Source organism: Monomorium pharaonis, chromosome 11, assembly GCF_013373865.1.
Source record: "Monomorium pharaonis isolate MP-MQ-018 chromosome 11, ASM1337386v2, whole genome shotgun sequence".
NCBI lineage: Eukaryota > Metazoa > Arthropoda > Insecta > Hymenoptera > Formicidae > Monomorium > Monomorium pharaonis.
This window is the reverse complement of record NC_050477.1, coordinates 14,714,947-14,732,026: the sequence shown is the minus strand read 5'-3', so window position 1 is coordinate 14,732,026 and position 17,080 is coordinate 14,714,947. Positions and strand designations below refer to the sequence as shown.

General features: G+C 48.7%; 1 protein-coding gene and 2 long non-coding RNA genes across 5 annotated transcripts in view; 2 read left to right on the top strand and 1 right to left on the bottom strand.

The window, feature by feature from the left end:
- Positions 1-12,730, top strand: part of LOC105832981 (transcription factor Sp9) — a 35,260-nt gene extending 22,530 nt beyond the window's left edge. For both annotated transcript variants that reach the window (XM_036294145.1, XM_036294146.1), the window contains exons 2-3: positions 10,490-11,537; positions 11,606-12,730. In XM_036294145.1, coding sequence (XP_036150038.1) covers positions 10,490-11,537; positions 11,606-12,462 — 1,905 coding nt within the window. In that variant the 3' untranslated portion in view covers positions 12,463-12,730. The remainder of the gene's footprint in view (positions 1-10,489; positions 11,538-11,605) is intronic.
- LOC118647974 lies at positions 6,587-10,315 on the bottom strand. 2 transcript variants are annotated; one of them, XR_004965119.1, is made up of 3 exons: positions 8,006-10,315; positions 7,287-7,402; positions 6,587-7,188 (listed from the first exon to the last, which is right to left on the bottom strand). It is a non-coding gene; the product is annotated as an uncharacterized LOC118647974 (long non-coding RNA). The 2 variants fall into 2 exon arrangements; XR_004965118.1 differs by having other exon boundaries at positions 6,587-7,402.
- Positions 12,731-12,796: 66 nt separating the features above from the next.
- On the top strand, positions 12,797-16,473 carry LOC114255597. Its single transcript, XR_003626834.2, has 2 exons — positions 12,797-13,572; positions 13,652-16,473. It is a non-coding gene; the product is annotated as an uncharacterized LOC114255597 (long non-coding RNA).
- The last annotated feature ends 607 nt before the right edge of the window (positions 16,474-17,080 follow it).

The window sequence follows — 17,080 nt, the reverse complement described above, 5'->3', positions numbered from 1 at the left end:
GAACGACGTTACCTTTCGCGTATCGGTGGTCGTCTCGGAAATGCCCTGGATATAGCGATATCGCTCGGCAAGGCGAGCGAGCAGGTGAAGCGGCGTGTGTGGTCGGCCTTCAGCAAGGAGAGTGTTGTGCGGTAAAGTCAGTCTTGGACAGTCTCGTTCGATAGTCGCCCGTCGTGGGCCGCGTTTGACAGCAATGGTAATCGCATGCGTGTCGCGGTGATAAAAGCGACGGGAATCACACGCGAGTCGGATCCGGACTCTCTCGGATTCGACTTCATCTCCGCGTGCCCCGCGCGGAGGACGTGGGGGTACAGAGCGAGGAGGAAAGAACGATCTCGGCAACTTCCCCCGCCCCCCCCCCGCGCGCGCCACGTACGCGCCTCCATGAATTATTTAAGGTTCGTCTTCGAAATTCAGTTCACGAAGCGTGAATGTGGGAGAACGAGTGTGCTGCTCGTAATTACTCCGGCGCGCGCTCTCTCATGGACACCGATGGCTATCAAATATTAATATGCGCTCGTCTGGCCTTCGTCTATTCGCCTGGTATTACGCCCGGAGGATTGTTACGACGTTGTAACGTTTCTAAGGATAAGTGTTGTGCACTGTTGCTAAAAGTTTGTAAGTGCTTTATCGCCGCGCCACATTGTCTCGTCGTAAACGCCACGGCGAACGGGAATTCCTGACGAGGGAGAATCTCGCCTCGGCCCGAAAGACATCACTTCCAAATAAAACCGTCCGTATGTGACGCGAGCTTTCGCAGAGGAGAAAAAAAATGGCGCGACGGATATTCCCCTCTTTCTTTTTCAATGAACGAAGGACACGGGTTCCCTCGTTCAATCGAATGGTAGCAATGGCGGGAGACGGCACACAGCCGTAGTCTCGTTCCTCTTCTCGTTTCGCGGTTCTCGCAGTAATCGAGAGCCATCGAGCTCTCGTCGATGGACCGCTCCATCGTTTAAATGCTAATACAGGCCTAATTTATCGGCCTATGATTCTGCCAAGCGGAATCCCGGTCGTCGATGCTATTTACACGTCGATTCTACGTGGAACTTTCGTAATTGAAAGAAAGCCGCCGACCAGGACCACCGTGTGCGCCGCGGCTATAAAACTCGGAATATACGAGGACGGGGAGGTTTTTCGGTAGACACGTCTAGGAGGGCGAAACGATCTCGAGAGACGGACCGTCCGTGTCCCCCCCCGGTCTACCTGAAACGGCTGATAAAGGCGTGCTCACGACACCGCGCGCCTTTCACGCGTCATAATAAGGAGGCCGAGCCCGGCCGCGCTATTCGGAGATTATTGTCGCTACACAAGAGTCCTCGCGAGGACTTACAACAAGCTGTGAACGTCCGGGAGAATGAAGGCGCGCGCGTAGATAGAGAAATTTATTAAGCGTTCCCCGAACGTATCCTTTCGGAACGCACCGATGCGGGAAAGGCCGGTATTTTCGAAATTATAATACGCCCTTTACGACGCGATCGATCACGGGCGCGGTTAATGCAATTTGTAACGCGCATAAATAACTGAATAAACATTTGGAAAAGCATAAATCGCGTGCTGGGAGAGAGTAAACGGAGAGACGACGCTTAAAATGTTTATCTCGTCCATTTCGATATATAAACTTCTCTCCCCGTCTCGTCTCTCTTTTGTTTTTGTATATGCCAAAAAAGAAAAGAATTATTAATAATTACATGTAAACTTGCACTCGTTGTCAATCAAACTCCCGTAAATGCTGCAATAATTTTAACAAGAGCTTCATCATCGCATCGCGTTTTATTATTACGGAATTTTCAGATATCAGATCGAAATTGAATAGTGCATCGGTCATGTTAATCAACCTGTCCGGCCTAGTCATCCTTTGACCGCTACCGCATACGCTCCTGCCCCATCTCGGTCAAATTGGTTTTATTCAGTCGAGTAGTTTCGCGCGGGCCTCACGGAGGTGGAAAGGGTTAACGAGAACAAAGTGAGCAAATACGGCGTAGCGGTGAAGAATACATCGTTAATAAATAAGAGCCCCCTCGGTGGCTACCTACCTACCCGACACCATCGCCAGGAGGCAACTCCGTCTATATGCTAATGCACACGGCTTCCGACGTACAACGTTTCGCGCTTTCCGTGCTTGATCCGCTTCCGTGCTGGAAGCTCCGAAGCTGTGAGCATTGTCGAGGCTTAGGATATATTATGGAATGGCTCCCCCGATTTCGTGGGACTGCGCCAAGTCGATGTGCGCGCCGACCGATATATCGCCCGACTGTCTCACGGCGACTTCTACCCTATTAGAACTTGTATAGGAACTAGTATATAAATGGGGCTTAATGATTTAAAATGAAAAAAACCCTTTTACGGTATGTAAAAATTACATTTTGATTTATCGTAACAGAGCAGCATTAGGTAATTAGCGAATGGTCTTTAACGAAGTAAATGTAGTTTTATATTAAAAAAAAAGATTGTGCTGGAATAATATTTAAAAATTTAGCTACAGATTTGAAAATAATTTTATTAGACCAAAATGATCATTAAGATAATAATGAGCTGGTTGCTAGGAATTGAAAAATTTTCCAGTGTTGCTCACCATCCTTGAATATTCTTCACAATTATTTTGATGACCCGACAAAATTATTTTCAGATCTGTATCCAACTAAATTTTCAATATACTCTAAAAAAAGCCGTACTTTCCATGTAACATAAACTGTATACGTATCGCGCATTCGTGTATGACATTTTTAGTCGGTTAGTATTTTTATGGGATGCAATTTCAGACGAGGTACGTAACGGCGCTGCGAGGAATAAAAACTTTTCCGCGAATATGAATATTAGTGTGGGTGGCCTTAACGTCGGTTCGTAAAAGCGACGCTGGTAGAGTACCCCTGACGGTAAAAGACTTCGCATAAGATGATAAAACCCCGCGCGAGTTTTTTTTAATGGGGCGAGATTGTCCCTCCGCTCTTAAGGGGGTCACCGGCTTCCCAAATTAGAAGCGTTCCGCGGTGAGGCAAACGCGGCAAAACTGCCGGCCGGGCGATAGATCGGACACTCCGGCGCTAATTGGCTGCGGAATTTTATGTACCACTAAATTATTCTATGCAAATGTGCGACCGCTTCCGTCGTCCCCTCGACAAGAGTGTTCTCTGGAAGTGCACTCTCGACCGCGCGCGCGCGCGACGTGCCTCTCGAGATTTACGCCGCCCTCATTATCTTAATGAAGACGTAACGTTTGAAAAACGAAGTCGCGATTTTTGCTGGAAACCGATCGGACTTGAGTGGCGTTACCGGACTTTTTCGTCGTCTAAGCGACGAGTTGGACTTTTCGTGAGGGGCAACTTCAGGGTGATCCTTGTGCCCCGAAGTGCAGGGGAATATCCGTGCGCATGCAGAAGGAGTGTGGAAGGTCGGGACGATGATACCGGGCGTTAACTAGCCGCGAGTTATAACCGGACCGCGTAATGCCCCGCTTAATATTCAACGCCGGTGGGGGGCGACGGATTTACGAGAGCTAATGAATTAGCGGTCCTTCTCTCCTGTGGTCGCCTATGTTTCCACCCGCTTCTTTTCTTTTTCACCGTTTACCCGATTGACCGAACTCCTTTTCATCTGAAACTGAAAATGCTTGTTTCCATCGCTTGCGTATACGATGATTGATCTAATATACGATGATTGATCGATGATTGACAAAGGTTGGAATAATATCGAGGCCGATTTACATACATCTTTACCCGGAAATCCAAGGGCGATTTGAAATTTGTCGAGGGTTCGTGGCAAAAAAAAAAGGGAAAAAAATCGATTCGATGCCGTCGGGAGGAGGAGCAAAAAGGAGGCGAGGTAGGAGATGCCTCTCGGGGCTATAGGATAGCCGAATAAATTTGGATAGCTCCCTGTTTTGGCCTCGAGCCACGGTTACCCGACGTAGACGCTCTCGGACGTACGATCGGCTCTTTCGTAACGCGGCGTGCGAGAAGGGAAATAGGAGACCGACGCAGAGAGGGTCGAGAGAAGGGCGGCGAGAGCGAGGCGTACAGGCGAGCCGCTCCTTTACGATGGATTTAATTAAAAAACATAATTTAGCAGGCAGAGGATATAACAGGTAGCTCGGCTCCGGTGGGAACTAACGGAGGTTCCGTCACAGTGCGGCGCTGTTCGGCGCCGGCCTGCGGTCACTCATGAATAAGATTATTAATCCCGTCCTCCGCAGAAAGCCCAGCCTCTTTTTCTCCTTTCTTTATCTCTCTCTCTCCCCCTCCCCCTCCCTCTCCCACTTCTTCCTCTCGCGTTTCCCAATATTCAGAAAAATTTATCGCGCGTAATTTAATTTGCAAATAATTATTTATGAACGTACGATGCGACTGGCAGATACGGCGGTATTACTTAATTCTCTTTCGTTTGATCTGACTGGAATTAATAGATATCGCCTTGCGCGCGAGGTTACGAGCGCGAGATGCCGCGTGAGACGATTCCCAGTGATGCAGATAGACGGAACGATAGACACGCGGGTCTCGACGGTAATCTAACCATAATAAAAATGTAATATTACGCGGAGAGAATTTTCTCTTAAAATTTACCCTCAAAATCTGGTAATTGTGAATAAAGAATTTTACTATACTTTTAATAAATTTTACTAAAAAGTAAAATTCCCCGAGGTCACACATTATTCCACAATTACCAGTTTTTTTAGGGTAAATTTTAAGAGAAAATTCTTTCCGCGTAGATTATTACTTATTTGGAATATTAAAAGTACAACAGTGCTTTTAAACACTTAAAATAAGTATTAATTACTGGCCAGTTTAATACTATCCAGTATTCCATTTTTATAAGGGTACCTGGTTAATGATCGCGGCGGTTGATGCTAAGCGCGATACGCCGCAGCCCGCGTCCACGGTGAGTTAATCGTCGTCGGTTGGACCCCGGGTTGGGTCCTCCGTCGCTTAGATGGGCCGAGTTAAAAATCCATTTGTTGGCGACGCGGTCAGTGTCGCGCGCGCGAGATTAAAAGGGAGATACCGGCGGACAAGCAAGAAAAAGCAGCGCCATTTTGTCGAAAGGAGGACCGACGACCCCGCGGCCCTAGGCTTCTCTCCCGCGTATAACGTAATGGCAGTCGCGTTGCGTGCGAATATACAATTTCGTTCCATCGCTGCCGGTCGATCGAGGGGGGTCCGTTCTGTTCGCGAAGCCGGAGAAACGAGGCGGAAGGAAAACGAGGTGCCAGTCGCCAACGTGAAAAGATTTTTGCAGCTTAAAGCAAGGCGGGAGAGAAAGAGAGACAGAGAGAGAGAGAGAGGAAGAAAGGACAGTCGCGAATATTCGCTGAAAATTTATCTCTCGCGATAATATCTGGATAAGTCAAATTCAATTTTGTTGAACGTCGTCATAACTTGAGTTCCCATAAAATTGCCTAACCTATATGGACGCTAGTGCTATCACACAATTAACTTTATGAATACAACGAGGTTGCTCGGGTAACGCGCATCTTGTAACCAACGGGAAAAAGTTTTTATTTCTATTCTTTTTTTTTCCAGCTCTCGCGAGCTATCATCGTAACGTGCAGTTTTACGCAGTCACGCAACATTACTGCAAACTAGAAATTTCTGCTATTAGCTAAACCTCGTGTTCTTACCGTTTTTACGTCGTTTACCGTACGAATGTGTATTTTTAACTCGATCGCGCGTATTACAGTCTTAATTACATTACTTCAAGATAACCGCGAAGAACGTGAGGAAGGGGAAAAAAGTATCGAGAGGAGGAGAGAAAGAGGGAAGGGGGCCAACGAAACAACGTAGGAAACAATGTAGGAAACAACGTAGGAAACGAGTATATCTAAGTCGACGGCCAGCCCGATAACGAGAAAGACGAGCGAACGTTTTTATAATCGCCGCAATTATCTGCCGAGGCCGAAGTCGGGCGCGTATATAACCCTAGCGCGCAACAGCTTCAAGGGGCACCGCTTCTTATCGGGACACTGGCTGCGTGCACGGCGGCGGTTGCATGCGGAGGCTGATAAACAAATAATTAGCATTCGAAGTAACCCGCATTCGTACTATCGCCTGGGCATCGCGCTCTCCTCGCCGAGGGAAGGCCTGCTCGCGTAACCCTTCGTTGACGTACGATATGTACCATACGACCCCGACGAAGACGAGCTGGGCTGGCCCCACGTGTAACGTGCAACGGCATTCCGTGCCGCCCGCTACATTTCGCCCGGCTTGTACCTGGACGGTTAATTAGCGCGCTATGGAAATCGCGTTGAACTGCAATTCGATCCGGCCGATCCACGGTATACGTTTTCTTCCTCCTCCCCCCTGCACTCCCCACCTCCTCTCCCGCGGAATGTTTTGCGTGTTCGCGTAAGCGTATCGAGATTGTAAAGAGAATGCCAACGAGATCGTTTGAGCTGGCAGAAGTAATAATACCATTTTAATTTATAATCCAATGGTATACATTACATACCGTATCTGTAACGTGTTACGATTTGCATGGTAATAATTGTTACATTACTTATCTGCGATATTACGTGCTTTGTGAAGAATTCTAGTTTTTTTCCTTCGCAGCACGAAATGAACCGTATGTCGTATGTTACACGATAAATACGAAATGGATTGCATTTATAGATTTAATTCAGAATTTTTCTTTAAATATCTCGCATAAATATCAGAATCGCACAACAGTATACTTTAAAATATAAAACTTTTAAATATATTTATACCGACTAGAAAAAATATTATTTCCAAGTAGAGCGAATATTAGTATTTGTCTTTACAATGAAATAAGATAGAATCATATGTGTTATAATAAAATTTAAAACACTGTATAAGGAATTCATGATTCAGTTAAATATAGAAAACTAGAAGTTGGAGTACGCAAAGTGCGACTTGGTGGAAGTGGCGCAGTTAGTCAATACCGCTGGTTGGGGGCTACTCAATGCAGGTGGATCCAATCAGAAACTCGACCATGCCGGCTCGGCAGGTGCTTGAAGATCGCGGTCAATGGCTCTTGAGAACGACCGACACTTTTTACACCGAAAGCAGAAAAGAACGCCGGCTAATTTTGCGCGGCGCTCCTTTATGGAGCACGAAGCCTCTCTTTTTTTTCCCGCGACTTCGTCCTCGTCTAATTGTCTCTGCTCGGCTAATTCGATAACGATGGCTTGATAGCGGAAACAAGTTTCTAAGCCGCTTCCTGAAAGACCGTTCGCAACTGGAATAACAAAAATTTATACAACAGTAAATAATATATTTTTAGAAAGGGAAAGTTTCGCTGCGGTACACTTAAAGAGGGGAACTGTACGGATTTACCATTATTACGAGCTCCCGATGTCTTCGTTAGCGTGCACGCATATAGTATAGACCTGGTAGGTACCGATCGTCGACGTGCGTCTCGCCTGATGTGCGAACGAGGGGTTCTCCTCGAGCTGAAAGGGGAATGAAAGTTTGACACGGACGTCGGATGCGGTTCGCCACGAAGCTCGACCGGTAGACACCCCACGGTTTGTTGCCTCGCACCCTCGCCCTGTCAGGTCTTTTACCTCCCTCGCATTCAGCTGTCACGTGGTGGCTCGTGCTCGAACGATCGTTTCCGGCTTTATTTTCCGCCGTTCGGCGCGGCGCCGCGCGTCGCATCGGGTGTCGAGCGGCCGATCTCGTTAGCGATCTCGTGCGGCGGTCGATACTTCCTGCACGTTTGAGGGCCCGACCGAGGGCCCGGAAAGCAATCGCGCGACGACGCGACGCCTCGGCGCGAATGAGTTCTCGGAAAAAGATTCCCCGAGAGCGGCGGGACGGGGGGCGAGACAAGCGGAGGATTCTTCGTTTTAATTTATGCGCGGCGTAGCTCCAGGCATTATTAGTCCTAGCTGGCTACGAGGGGCGTGACGTCACGCGGCTAAAACAAAGGATCCTACCGGTGCCCATTTCACGTCGGCTCCCTTTTAACCGCGCCGACAGGAGGGTGCGAGGGACTCCGGGGCCCGAGCGGTTCGGCACTCTTTACGCTCCGTCGATTTTGTACTACGCACCTTTTCACCTACGCACGATCGTCGTCGCACTTCCGTCGACGGTCGATTGTCCGCTCGGCCGATTACAGTTCCCTCTTAATTTGGACTCGAGACGTGGTTTTAGAAGCTTAGTTGACACCTTGCCACGGTGAGAGCGCTCCGAAAAAGACAAAAGGACGACAATAAACTGCCGAATCGCGATCGCGACGGTTAAGCCGCGCGACCCGCGTCACGGAGGGCGTGTATCCGCGCGTAGGGTTCAGTGATGGAGGGAGCTGATCGAGGGACGTCGTTGTCTCCGCAGGCCACTGTCATATTGTCCCGGCGGATCGATACGTGGCCTGCCTACAACCTGCACTCATCGAGCTTGAAGAGGGCGTGGCTCGTACACCGGCGGAGAGACACTCAACCCCGTTGCGATCTCCGCCGCGCTAAACCTTCCGCCTCCCTTTCGACGTAAAAGCGGGAGAGACGACGATTTCGTCCTTTCAACCCTCCGCGGTTCTCCCATCCTGCCGGCCCGTCACCCTCTTACGACCTCCGCGTCAACGAGCGCTCCCATTCGTCGGCAGCATCGTAACGGGGAGCAATCACACGGCGTCCGGAGATTTCTCGGAATAATAACTCTTGATACTTTCCAACTTGTCTCTCGTCGTTTAGACGGGAAACTGATGTAGACGTTTCACTCCTCGATTCCACGGCTTTCTCGATCGTACAAAAATCGCTCTCACAATCGCCTATCTACAGTTTTAACGCAAAGTTATTTAACTCGTTACTTTTGCGTTAAAGGTAACAGGAACAAATCACCCGGAAAGCCTTGAAACGGCGCCTCGTGCACGAGTGCATCCTGAGTAATGACCATATACAACGGTGTGTCATGTTACCGCGAAGAAATATGAGCAGGACATTTGTTGTACGCGTTGATGAATGATCGGGGCAACCTAGCAGGACTCTCCGGATCTCTCTTTCTTCGAAGGATAGATCGAGCGCGGCGCGGTCGCGACTTCTCCGTTTCTCGTTTCTCTTTCTCCTCGCTCTCTTTCGTCTCTCTCCCCATCTCCCTCTCTCTCTCTCTCCCTCTCTCACGTCGCTTCCATCCTGGAAGGGTGCGCGCGTTCGTTGTCTTTCGCCGGTGTTGCTGGCGCAAGGTTGAATCCACGTGGGGGCGTGTCGCCTCCATGGCGCCGGCTGCTAATGGCCGCGCGGCCCTCCAGACCTTAATTTCCTGCCGCTTCCGCGGACCCTCTCGCTTTTACCTCTCCGCGTCCAAATCCGCTTCGGGACCTCTCCTCTACACAGCCTCCGGCCCTTCGGTAGCCGCCGACACTCGCCTTGTCCTTCCCTATCCTCCGCGCTACCCCCGCGAGCGATTTGCATGGAGCTGCTGCTTTTGATGAAGTTCGTTATCTAAAGTTTCAGTCGGCTTCTGCCGTTCGCTCTAATTTTTAGCTCCCTTCACGCAAATTGCGCCCTCCCTCTAATTCCTCGCGGCGCGCGTGTGCGCGAAAGGAGGCACGAGTTCCGCAAAGGAATTGAAAGGCTCGTTGTGAAAATCTGCCATGGGATACACACGCAAATTGCGTCGTTATTGAATTTGCTCAATTTGCATCGAGAGTTTCATCACGCTTCCGTTACAAATTATATCTCTTACCGAAAGCACATTTACGCTCGACCGAGTTGATCTTGATCGCGCGTCTTCGTATTTGTTCCCAAGGACCGCCAACATTTTCCCACGTTATTTTGGATCGCTTAATACGGTATCATGGAAATCGTACGTCGACCTTGTGCTTGATTCGAGAACAATTTGCATGAAAGCGGCCTAGGTAGAGCGGTCGGTCTATCCGGGTCTCATTACTTTCAGCGACTAATCTCGGATCTCTTCTAGGATAGGAACGGCAATTTAGTGTCATTATACGCCCTTAGGGGAAGACTTTCCTCTTTCTCTCTCTCCGCCTTGGACCTGGGCCCAGACTGTGGCTTCTTTTTAGATCGATTTAGACGCGGCGCGGCGGAGCGATTATGGGCGTCCACCGGCCGCCAGATTTCGATATTACGAACCGCGCTAGAGCACGAAAAAGTATCCCGAATCGATACGCGCGATACGTAATTCGCCGCAGAGTTGTTATTACTGATTTGCGTAATCGCGTCGACGAGATTGCTCCATAACGGGCGCTTCCAATGTTACAAATTCTAAAAAGAACTGGTAACGCGCGCGAGCGTTGTTAGCACATTACGTTACGTATCGCGTATCGATGTCATTTCTGCGCGTAAACGCTCATCAAGCGTGAGAGCTTCATAAAAAATTAGTCACAGTTACAACCCTTTACGTGCAAACAGAATGCAAAGACAATCTTAGCTCGAATCATATTCATCGCGTCGCACGACAAAGTATATCCTAAATATATAAAAAAACGACGAGACGTCGATAAAGGACTATTATTTATGTAAGAAAATTATGACATTATAGAACAAAGAATGAAGGTAGATCTTATGATAATGTTGCAGGATCATCCGGGACTACGAGGCACACCTCTGGCCATGCTGGCGGCGCAATGCAACAAGCTGAGCAGCAAGAGTCCGCCGCCGCTGGCAGACGCGGCCGTGGGCAAGGGTTTCCATCCGTGGAAGAAGAGCCCGCAGAGCAGCGGCAGCTCGCCACAGCACACGACCGGCGGCGGGGGAGGCGGCGGTGGAGGGGGTGGAGGAGGAGGTGGTACCGGCGGGTGCACAACGACGGGAGTGAGCCAGAGACCGGCGGCGACAAGCAGCGCCGGCAGCACGACCGGTGGTTACGCCAGGGCGCCGGTAACGTCTTGCGCCTCGACCGCGCCGCAGTACGGTAGCGATCTGTATTTCCCCGGGACGGCAAGCGCCCAACCGGCCGGCGACCCGCATCATCATCAGAGTAGTCTTCTGGGCAAGGTTGAGGGGGCGACCCTGGGCTCGGTGTACGGCAGGCATCCGTACGAGTCGTGGCCGTTCAACGCGATGCCAGGCGCAACGCACGGCGGAATAAAAGCGAGTGACGGTTGGTGGGACGTGCATGGAGCCGCTACCGCCGGCGGATGGCTGGACGTGAGCAGCACCGTCGGCGTCGGCGTCCACGCGGCGCAAATGGCCAATTACTCGGCCGACTACTCGACGAGCCTCGCTCTGGCCGGCAATCACCTGCTGACCACCGCCACGACGGCCGGTCACAATCTCCTGCAAGACACGTACAAGTCGATGCTACCGGGCGGACCGCCCGGTTTCGGTCTCCATCACCACGCGGCCGCCACGGCCGGCGCCGGCGCCGGTGCCGGGAGCCCCCAGGGCAGCGGCGGCGGAGTCGGCGTCGGGGGCGCCGGCGTCAGTCAAGCGCCTTCGCCGCGCTCGCAGAGACGTTACACCGGGCGTGCCACCTGCGATTGCCCGAATTGCCAAGAAGCCGAGAGACTCGGTCCCGCCGGCGTGCACCTCAGGAAGAAGAACATCCACAGCTGCCACATACCTGGTTGCGGTAAGGTCTACGGGAAAACGTCGCATCTGAAGGCCCACTTACGGTGGCACACTGGTGAGCGACCGTTTGTTTGCAACTGGCTTTTCTGTGGCAAGCGGTTCACACGTTCGGATGAGTTGCAGCGGCACCTTCGAACCCACACCGGCGAAAAGAGATTCGCCTGTCCGGTCTGCAACAAGCGGTTCATGCGCAGCGACCATCTCGCGAAGCACGTCAAGACCCACAGCAGCAGCAGCAGCAGCAGCGGCAGCAAGGGCAAGGGGGGAGCGGGGAGCTCGTCGGCCGAGTCCTGCTCCGACAGCGAGGACAACGGGAGTCAGCAGAGTCCCACTTCCAGCTCGGTGCCGCAGCCGCAGCCGCCGCAGCAGCCAGCTCAGGCCCAGCAGCAGCAGCAGCAACAGCAGCTGGCGGCGGTGGCGGCAGCGGCGGCGGCGGCAGCGGCGGCGGCGGTGGCGGCGGGCCAGGACACCAACACCACCTCCCCCCAGACCACCACCACCACTCTCGGCCATCAGCCGACAACACCCATGACTCCAATACAGATGACCCCACCGCCTCTGACCCCACACCATCCCCACCACCCGCATCTCCCGCCTCTAATGCACCATCCTCATCATCACGCAACCTCCGTCCCGGCGGCCCACCATCCGCACGCGGGGATGAGCATGCACTGAGCCCGGTGGGGCCCGGAGCCGGTGCCTGCAGTACCGCTGCCGCAACGGCCCTGGGCTCCCCCCTATCCTACCCCCTCAACCTGAACCTCATGCAGAATCACTCGACCATCAATCCATCGACTCCCCATCATCACCATCAACAACACCAGAATCATCACCATCACCATCACCACCATCATCACCCATCGCACCAACAGCAGCACTCGCGACAAAATAACTCCTACTCTGTGCAACAAAATCCTGGCACGCCGGGGACCGCGCAGACTCCCTCACCCTCGTCCCCCGCGCCTGTACATAGTCTCTAAGCGGTTACGAGCGCACTCGCGTCCAACAACCGGTCACAATCCACCGCACGTCCGTCCGCCGCGCTCATACACGCAGGCACGAATGATACATACACGTAGACACACACGGAGATACACACGAATCTAGTTCTCCCCGTCCTGGTTCTAAATACGGAGATGGTCCTCGTAACGCACGCACGCGGATATTTCAAGATTTTTTATTTGTACATAATATATATATTTATATATATATAGGACGCAAAAGAGAGAAAGAGGGAGAGAGAGAAAGAGAGAGAGAGAGAGAGAGAGAGAGAGAGAGAGAGAGGAAGAGAGAAATGAGATATTATATTAATTAAGCGGTGTAATGATGTGTAAAAAAAAATAACCCGTATAAATATATAAATATATATAAATATAAATATATATATAAATATATAAATATATATACATAAAAAGCACTGTCGCGTTGTACCATACACCGACAAAACCTTCGCGCCCTGTCGGCTCTTCTCTTCCGTTCATTTTCGGAAGGCGAGAGACGGAACGAATTAAAGAGAAACGACCGTGGAGTATGGACACGGACAGGTTCCAAACGATTTCATACCACACAGGGCCTTGAACATTGTCTGACGAGAAAGTGATTTTTCCTTAGTGAATTAAAAATTTTTTCCAGACAATTTGTTGATTACGTTTGGAACTTGGACTTGAACGATAACCCATATCAGCCCACCTTTTGGATGTAGTATCGCACTATTATCAATGAATTATTATTAATTATTATTAATTATTAATTATTAATTATTACTATTAACTCTTCTTTATTACTGTATTATTATAAAAATTATAAATTCATTTTAAAGTGAGAAAAAGGAAATAAATAATGCTTTTGTGAATAATGAAGACTCTATTCGACTTTCACTCCATTCACGAAGCTCGTTCCCGCCGCCCAATTGCCGACTTCCTACTGTAATCTAATGAAAAAGACAGTCCACCGCTAGTCTCTATTAACCTCCTGGCTCGACCTTCGCTCTTGCTGCCGCTGATTATTAAGGTGCAACCTGTGCGCGCGAGTCAGCCTGGATTAATTTCCCCGCCTGCTAAAACGTGATACGCCACGGGCACGAGTTGAAAGTAAGTCCATCAACAATTGCTTTGTGCGATGTACAATGACGCGTGTCCGTCAATAACGATTTTTAATTTTGACACATAGATCTAAATATTCGTGACGAAGAGTCACGTAGGCAATATCCCCCGCAACAATACCCACGGCGGGCCGACAGAGAACAGCACTGAGCTGGGGAACACGACGGAGAGCACGAGCGGGACACGAGGCTCCTGGGACGATATTATCGCACGGGCCGTTAAATCCCAGATCCTACCGACCGTGAAATGTCCCGTCATAACATCAGGCCGCCCCCACTTTGTCGTCGTGCCACTTTATTTTCCCGCTCCGGGATTTTATATTCCGACCTTCGCTCTCTCCGTTCGGAAGAGATTCGCCGGAGATTATGCGGCGGGGTTCGGCGTCGGCGTCGGGCATCGTTCTGCCGTCGCCCCGCGAGCGCGGAACGGAAATGCGCCCGATACGTGCTTCAGCTCCTCGATCTTATTAGCGAGAATGACTCGGCTCGCCTCTCTCTCGGGGCCTAAACAGTGGAGTAGCCGCGTCACGCGATCATTAAGCTTCTATAAGGTTTTGATTCTCCCGAGCATTCCGGCCGGTCATAATTGATTACAGCATGCGCAATATTCTTCAAACAATGACGGCAGGAGCAATCATTCCGTATTACGAGACAATTGCATGTTTTTTAAACACAGATACGTTTTGCCGTTAATAAATTAATGAAGCAATTACAGAAAAATGATTTCTCGCTCCCAGACGCGACTAGATTAAAGTCAGTGCGAAATCGCTTGACGTAATTCTCGTACCTCTCGGTGAACGCGGGGCGCGACGTATACGCGACGGGGGATTCGGGACATGCCCCGGCGGAGACACCGCGATAAACAATTTTCAAGCGCGCGGCGCCGTAAACTGGATCAATATGGCAGAGATTACGAAATAAGATCGTTATGCAAAGCAGTCGGAGAGGGTCGCGCCGGGGTTGCGCCGCAGAGCAATTCGCGGGGGGTGCGGTTAACGTCTAGCGGCAAGCTCGGGAGGGGGGGATGGCTTTTTCGGTGATTTAACCGAGGAGGGTGAACGTTTGTTATTCAATTTGCAACCCCCTCGGTACCAGCCACTGCTCACCCTCTACCCACAGATCATCGCGCCTTTACGACCCACGGCCTTCTACGGCTTCCTAATGCAGGAAGCGTTTTCTTCCTCGCTCGAGATACAGCGATTGGTGGGTATTCTGTGCTCCGTTTCGACTCTTCCGCACTTACGTAACAGCTTTATCCTATATATTTCATTATTTGCTTCACGGAAGCTGACAATGATCATACTTCCATCTGCTGCAGCATGCTGAATCTCTGTGTGCTGAGTTACTCAGAGTTACTTACAGTTATAATCTTGCAGATATAAGTCATCATCTATTAAAATACGCATTGTCGCTGTGAACTTTGTAAATAAATGAAAAAAGTTTGAAAACAGTTAATTTTTGTTTCGTATCATTATCTTAATCCTTTATTTCCCCTGAAACATTACATCCACTGCATTTCTAAACTAAATATGTCAGTGCGTCAGTATTTAAATAATATTAAAAGATAAGAATACATAATCAATAAAATAATAAACATCTTAAAATATTTAATAGGTTTTTTTTAGGTTTTTTAGGAAAAAAAGAAAGTAACAATTATTCAAGAATAACACGAGTGTTTGTTAATAATTTTTCCATGAATGATCATATAAATTACAATTATAATTTGAGATAAATAGATAATATATTTCTCTATTTACACCGCCATTACACCGACCAATGTTTCATACTTTCGACTTTATTTATCAAATTTTATTTATTCGACATTGTTCATATTTCCGTTGACACGTTAAGCTGTGATGTTTTATGATTTAACGATATCGATACACTAAATTATTTATTTATTTGTAACATCATAATTAATCTACACGTTTGTGTTTGTATACACTGCTGAAAAAGACTAAGTAAGTCGAAACGTTCAGTTCGTTTATCAATTTTCTCATAAATAAATAAGAAACTTTTTTAATTTTTATATAATAGTATACCCTAGTAGCTCGTTATTGGTCTTAATTCATCTTAATTGTTATTAATTCATACGAGCCTACTTTCTTTGAATAGGAAATAATATTCAATGAATTCCGAGATAATCAGTGGCATATAGTTTTATCATTACGCAATTTGAGCTCGAATTTATGTATGCTGCATACGCGTACCAATAAATTACAGGGAAGGATTTCTTTCGGGTGATACACACGTCTGTCCGGCAGCTTGCGAGTGAATAATTAGGCGCGTGCGAGTGTCACGTCCGCGAGACCGTTCTCAAGGCTCGGGGGGTCATTAGATCCGTCTGTTCTTTCGAACGTGTTGCGATAATAAAGGTCGCGCACCGTCACCAGACAAAGACACCGCTGTGCGATTAATTTCACGGCGGTGCGCCCCATCGCGATACAATTGAAACGAATGGAGCGGCGGGAGCGTTTTATGAAGCCGGCAGAACGACACTTTGCCCGCAAACACCCGCGTGGATCGCGTTCATCACGATCTATATAAATGGACTACGAATGGCAGAGGTATGTAGCGTACAACTGCGGGGAGACATGAAAATGAATACGTTGCATGTATTTTGCCGATATAAAAATTAAAAATTTAATTAACGTAAAAAAAATAACAATTATAGATATGAAAAAAGACAGGTAAGTGGAGCAATTTTTTGTTTTATCATATATTTAAAAGCTCGGTAATAAATGTCTCTAGGCAATCGGGTTCTCCGATTGTGAACAAACTAGCGAATGACGAAGAGCCAAAGTACTAAGTGGAGAGATGACGGAAAACTGGATAGCACTTTGAAATTTCACACCACGACGTCGGCGAGGTTTAGTGAAAAAAAAAAAAAGAAGTGGACAAAGAAAGGTTCGCCGTGTCTCGCCTCTCCGAGGTCTGTTTAACAAATCTCATGATCCTAACGACTCGACTTTTGGTGGTCGGGAGAATACCACGGTTAAAATTTCAAAGAAACCGCCTCTTCCTCGGGTTTACCGCAAACTGGAGTTTCTCCTATAGGGAAAAGCGAACGGGCGCCTTCCGCGAGGTAAAAAGAAAGTTAATCGCCAGTACATGATTCACGATAAGAACTTGTAACATTTTTTGTTCGTTCATGAAGAATAGAAAGTGTTTGCGGAAAAGCTTAATACCGGCACACGTCCCGAAACTTAATAACTTTGATTATTATATCAAACAATACAATTTCATCTAGATTTGTTAAAATATTAATATTCATTAGATTTGCTAAGCAGATGACATGGTGAGCATAACCAATCTGCTGAATGGGCAAACAAATTAATACGCTAATTCAAACTGGTTACAGCCGGCTTAAAACTGAAAAAAGAAAAAGAGAGAGAGAGAGAACTAATGAGGCTATGGTTAGACCCACGGTTTATGGACATATGGTTAACACAGCTACACGTAGTTTGCTGGAAAAGCTAAGAACGCACATGCGTGTG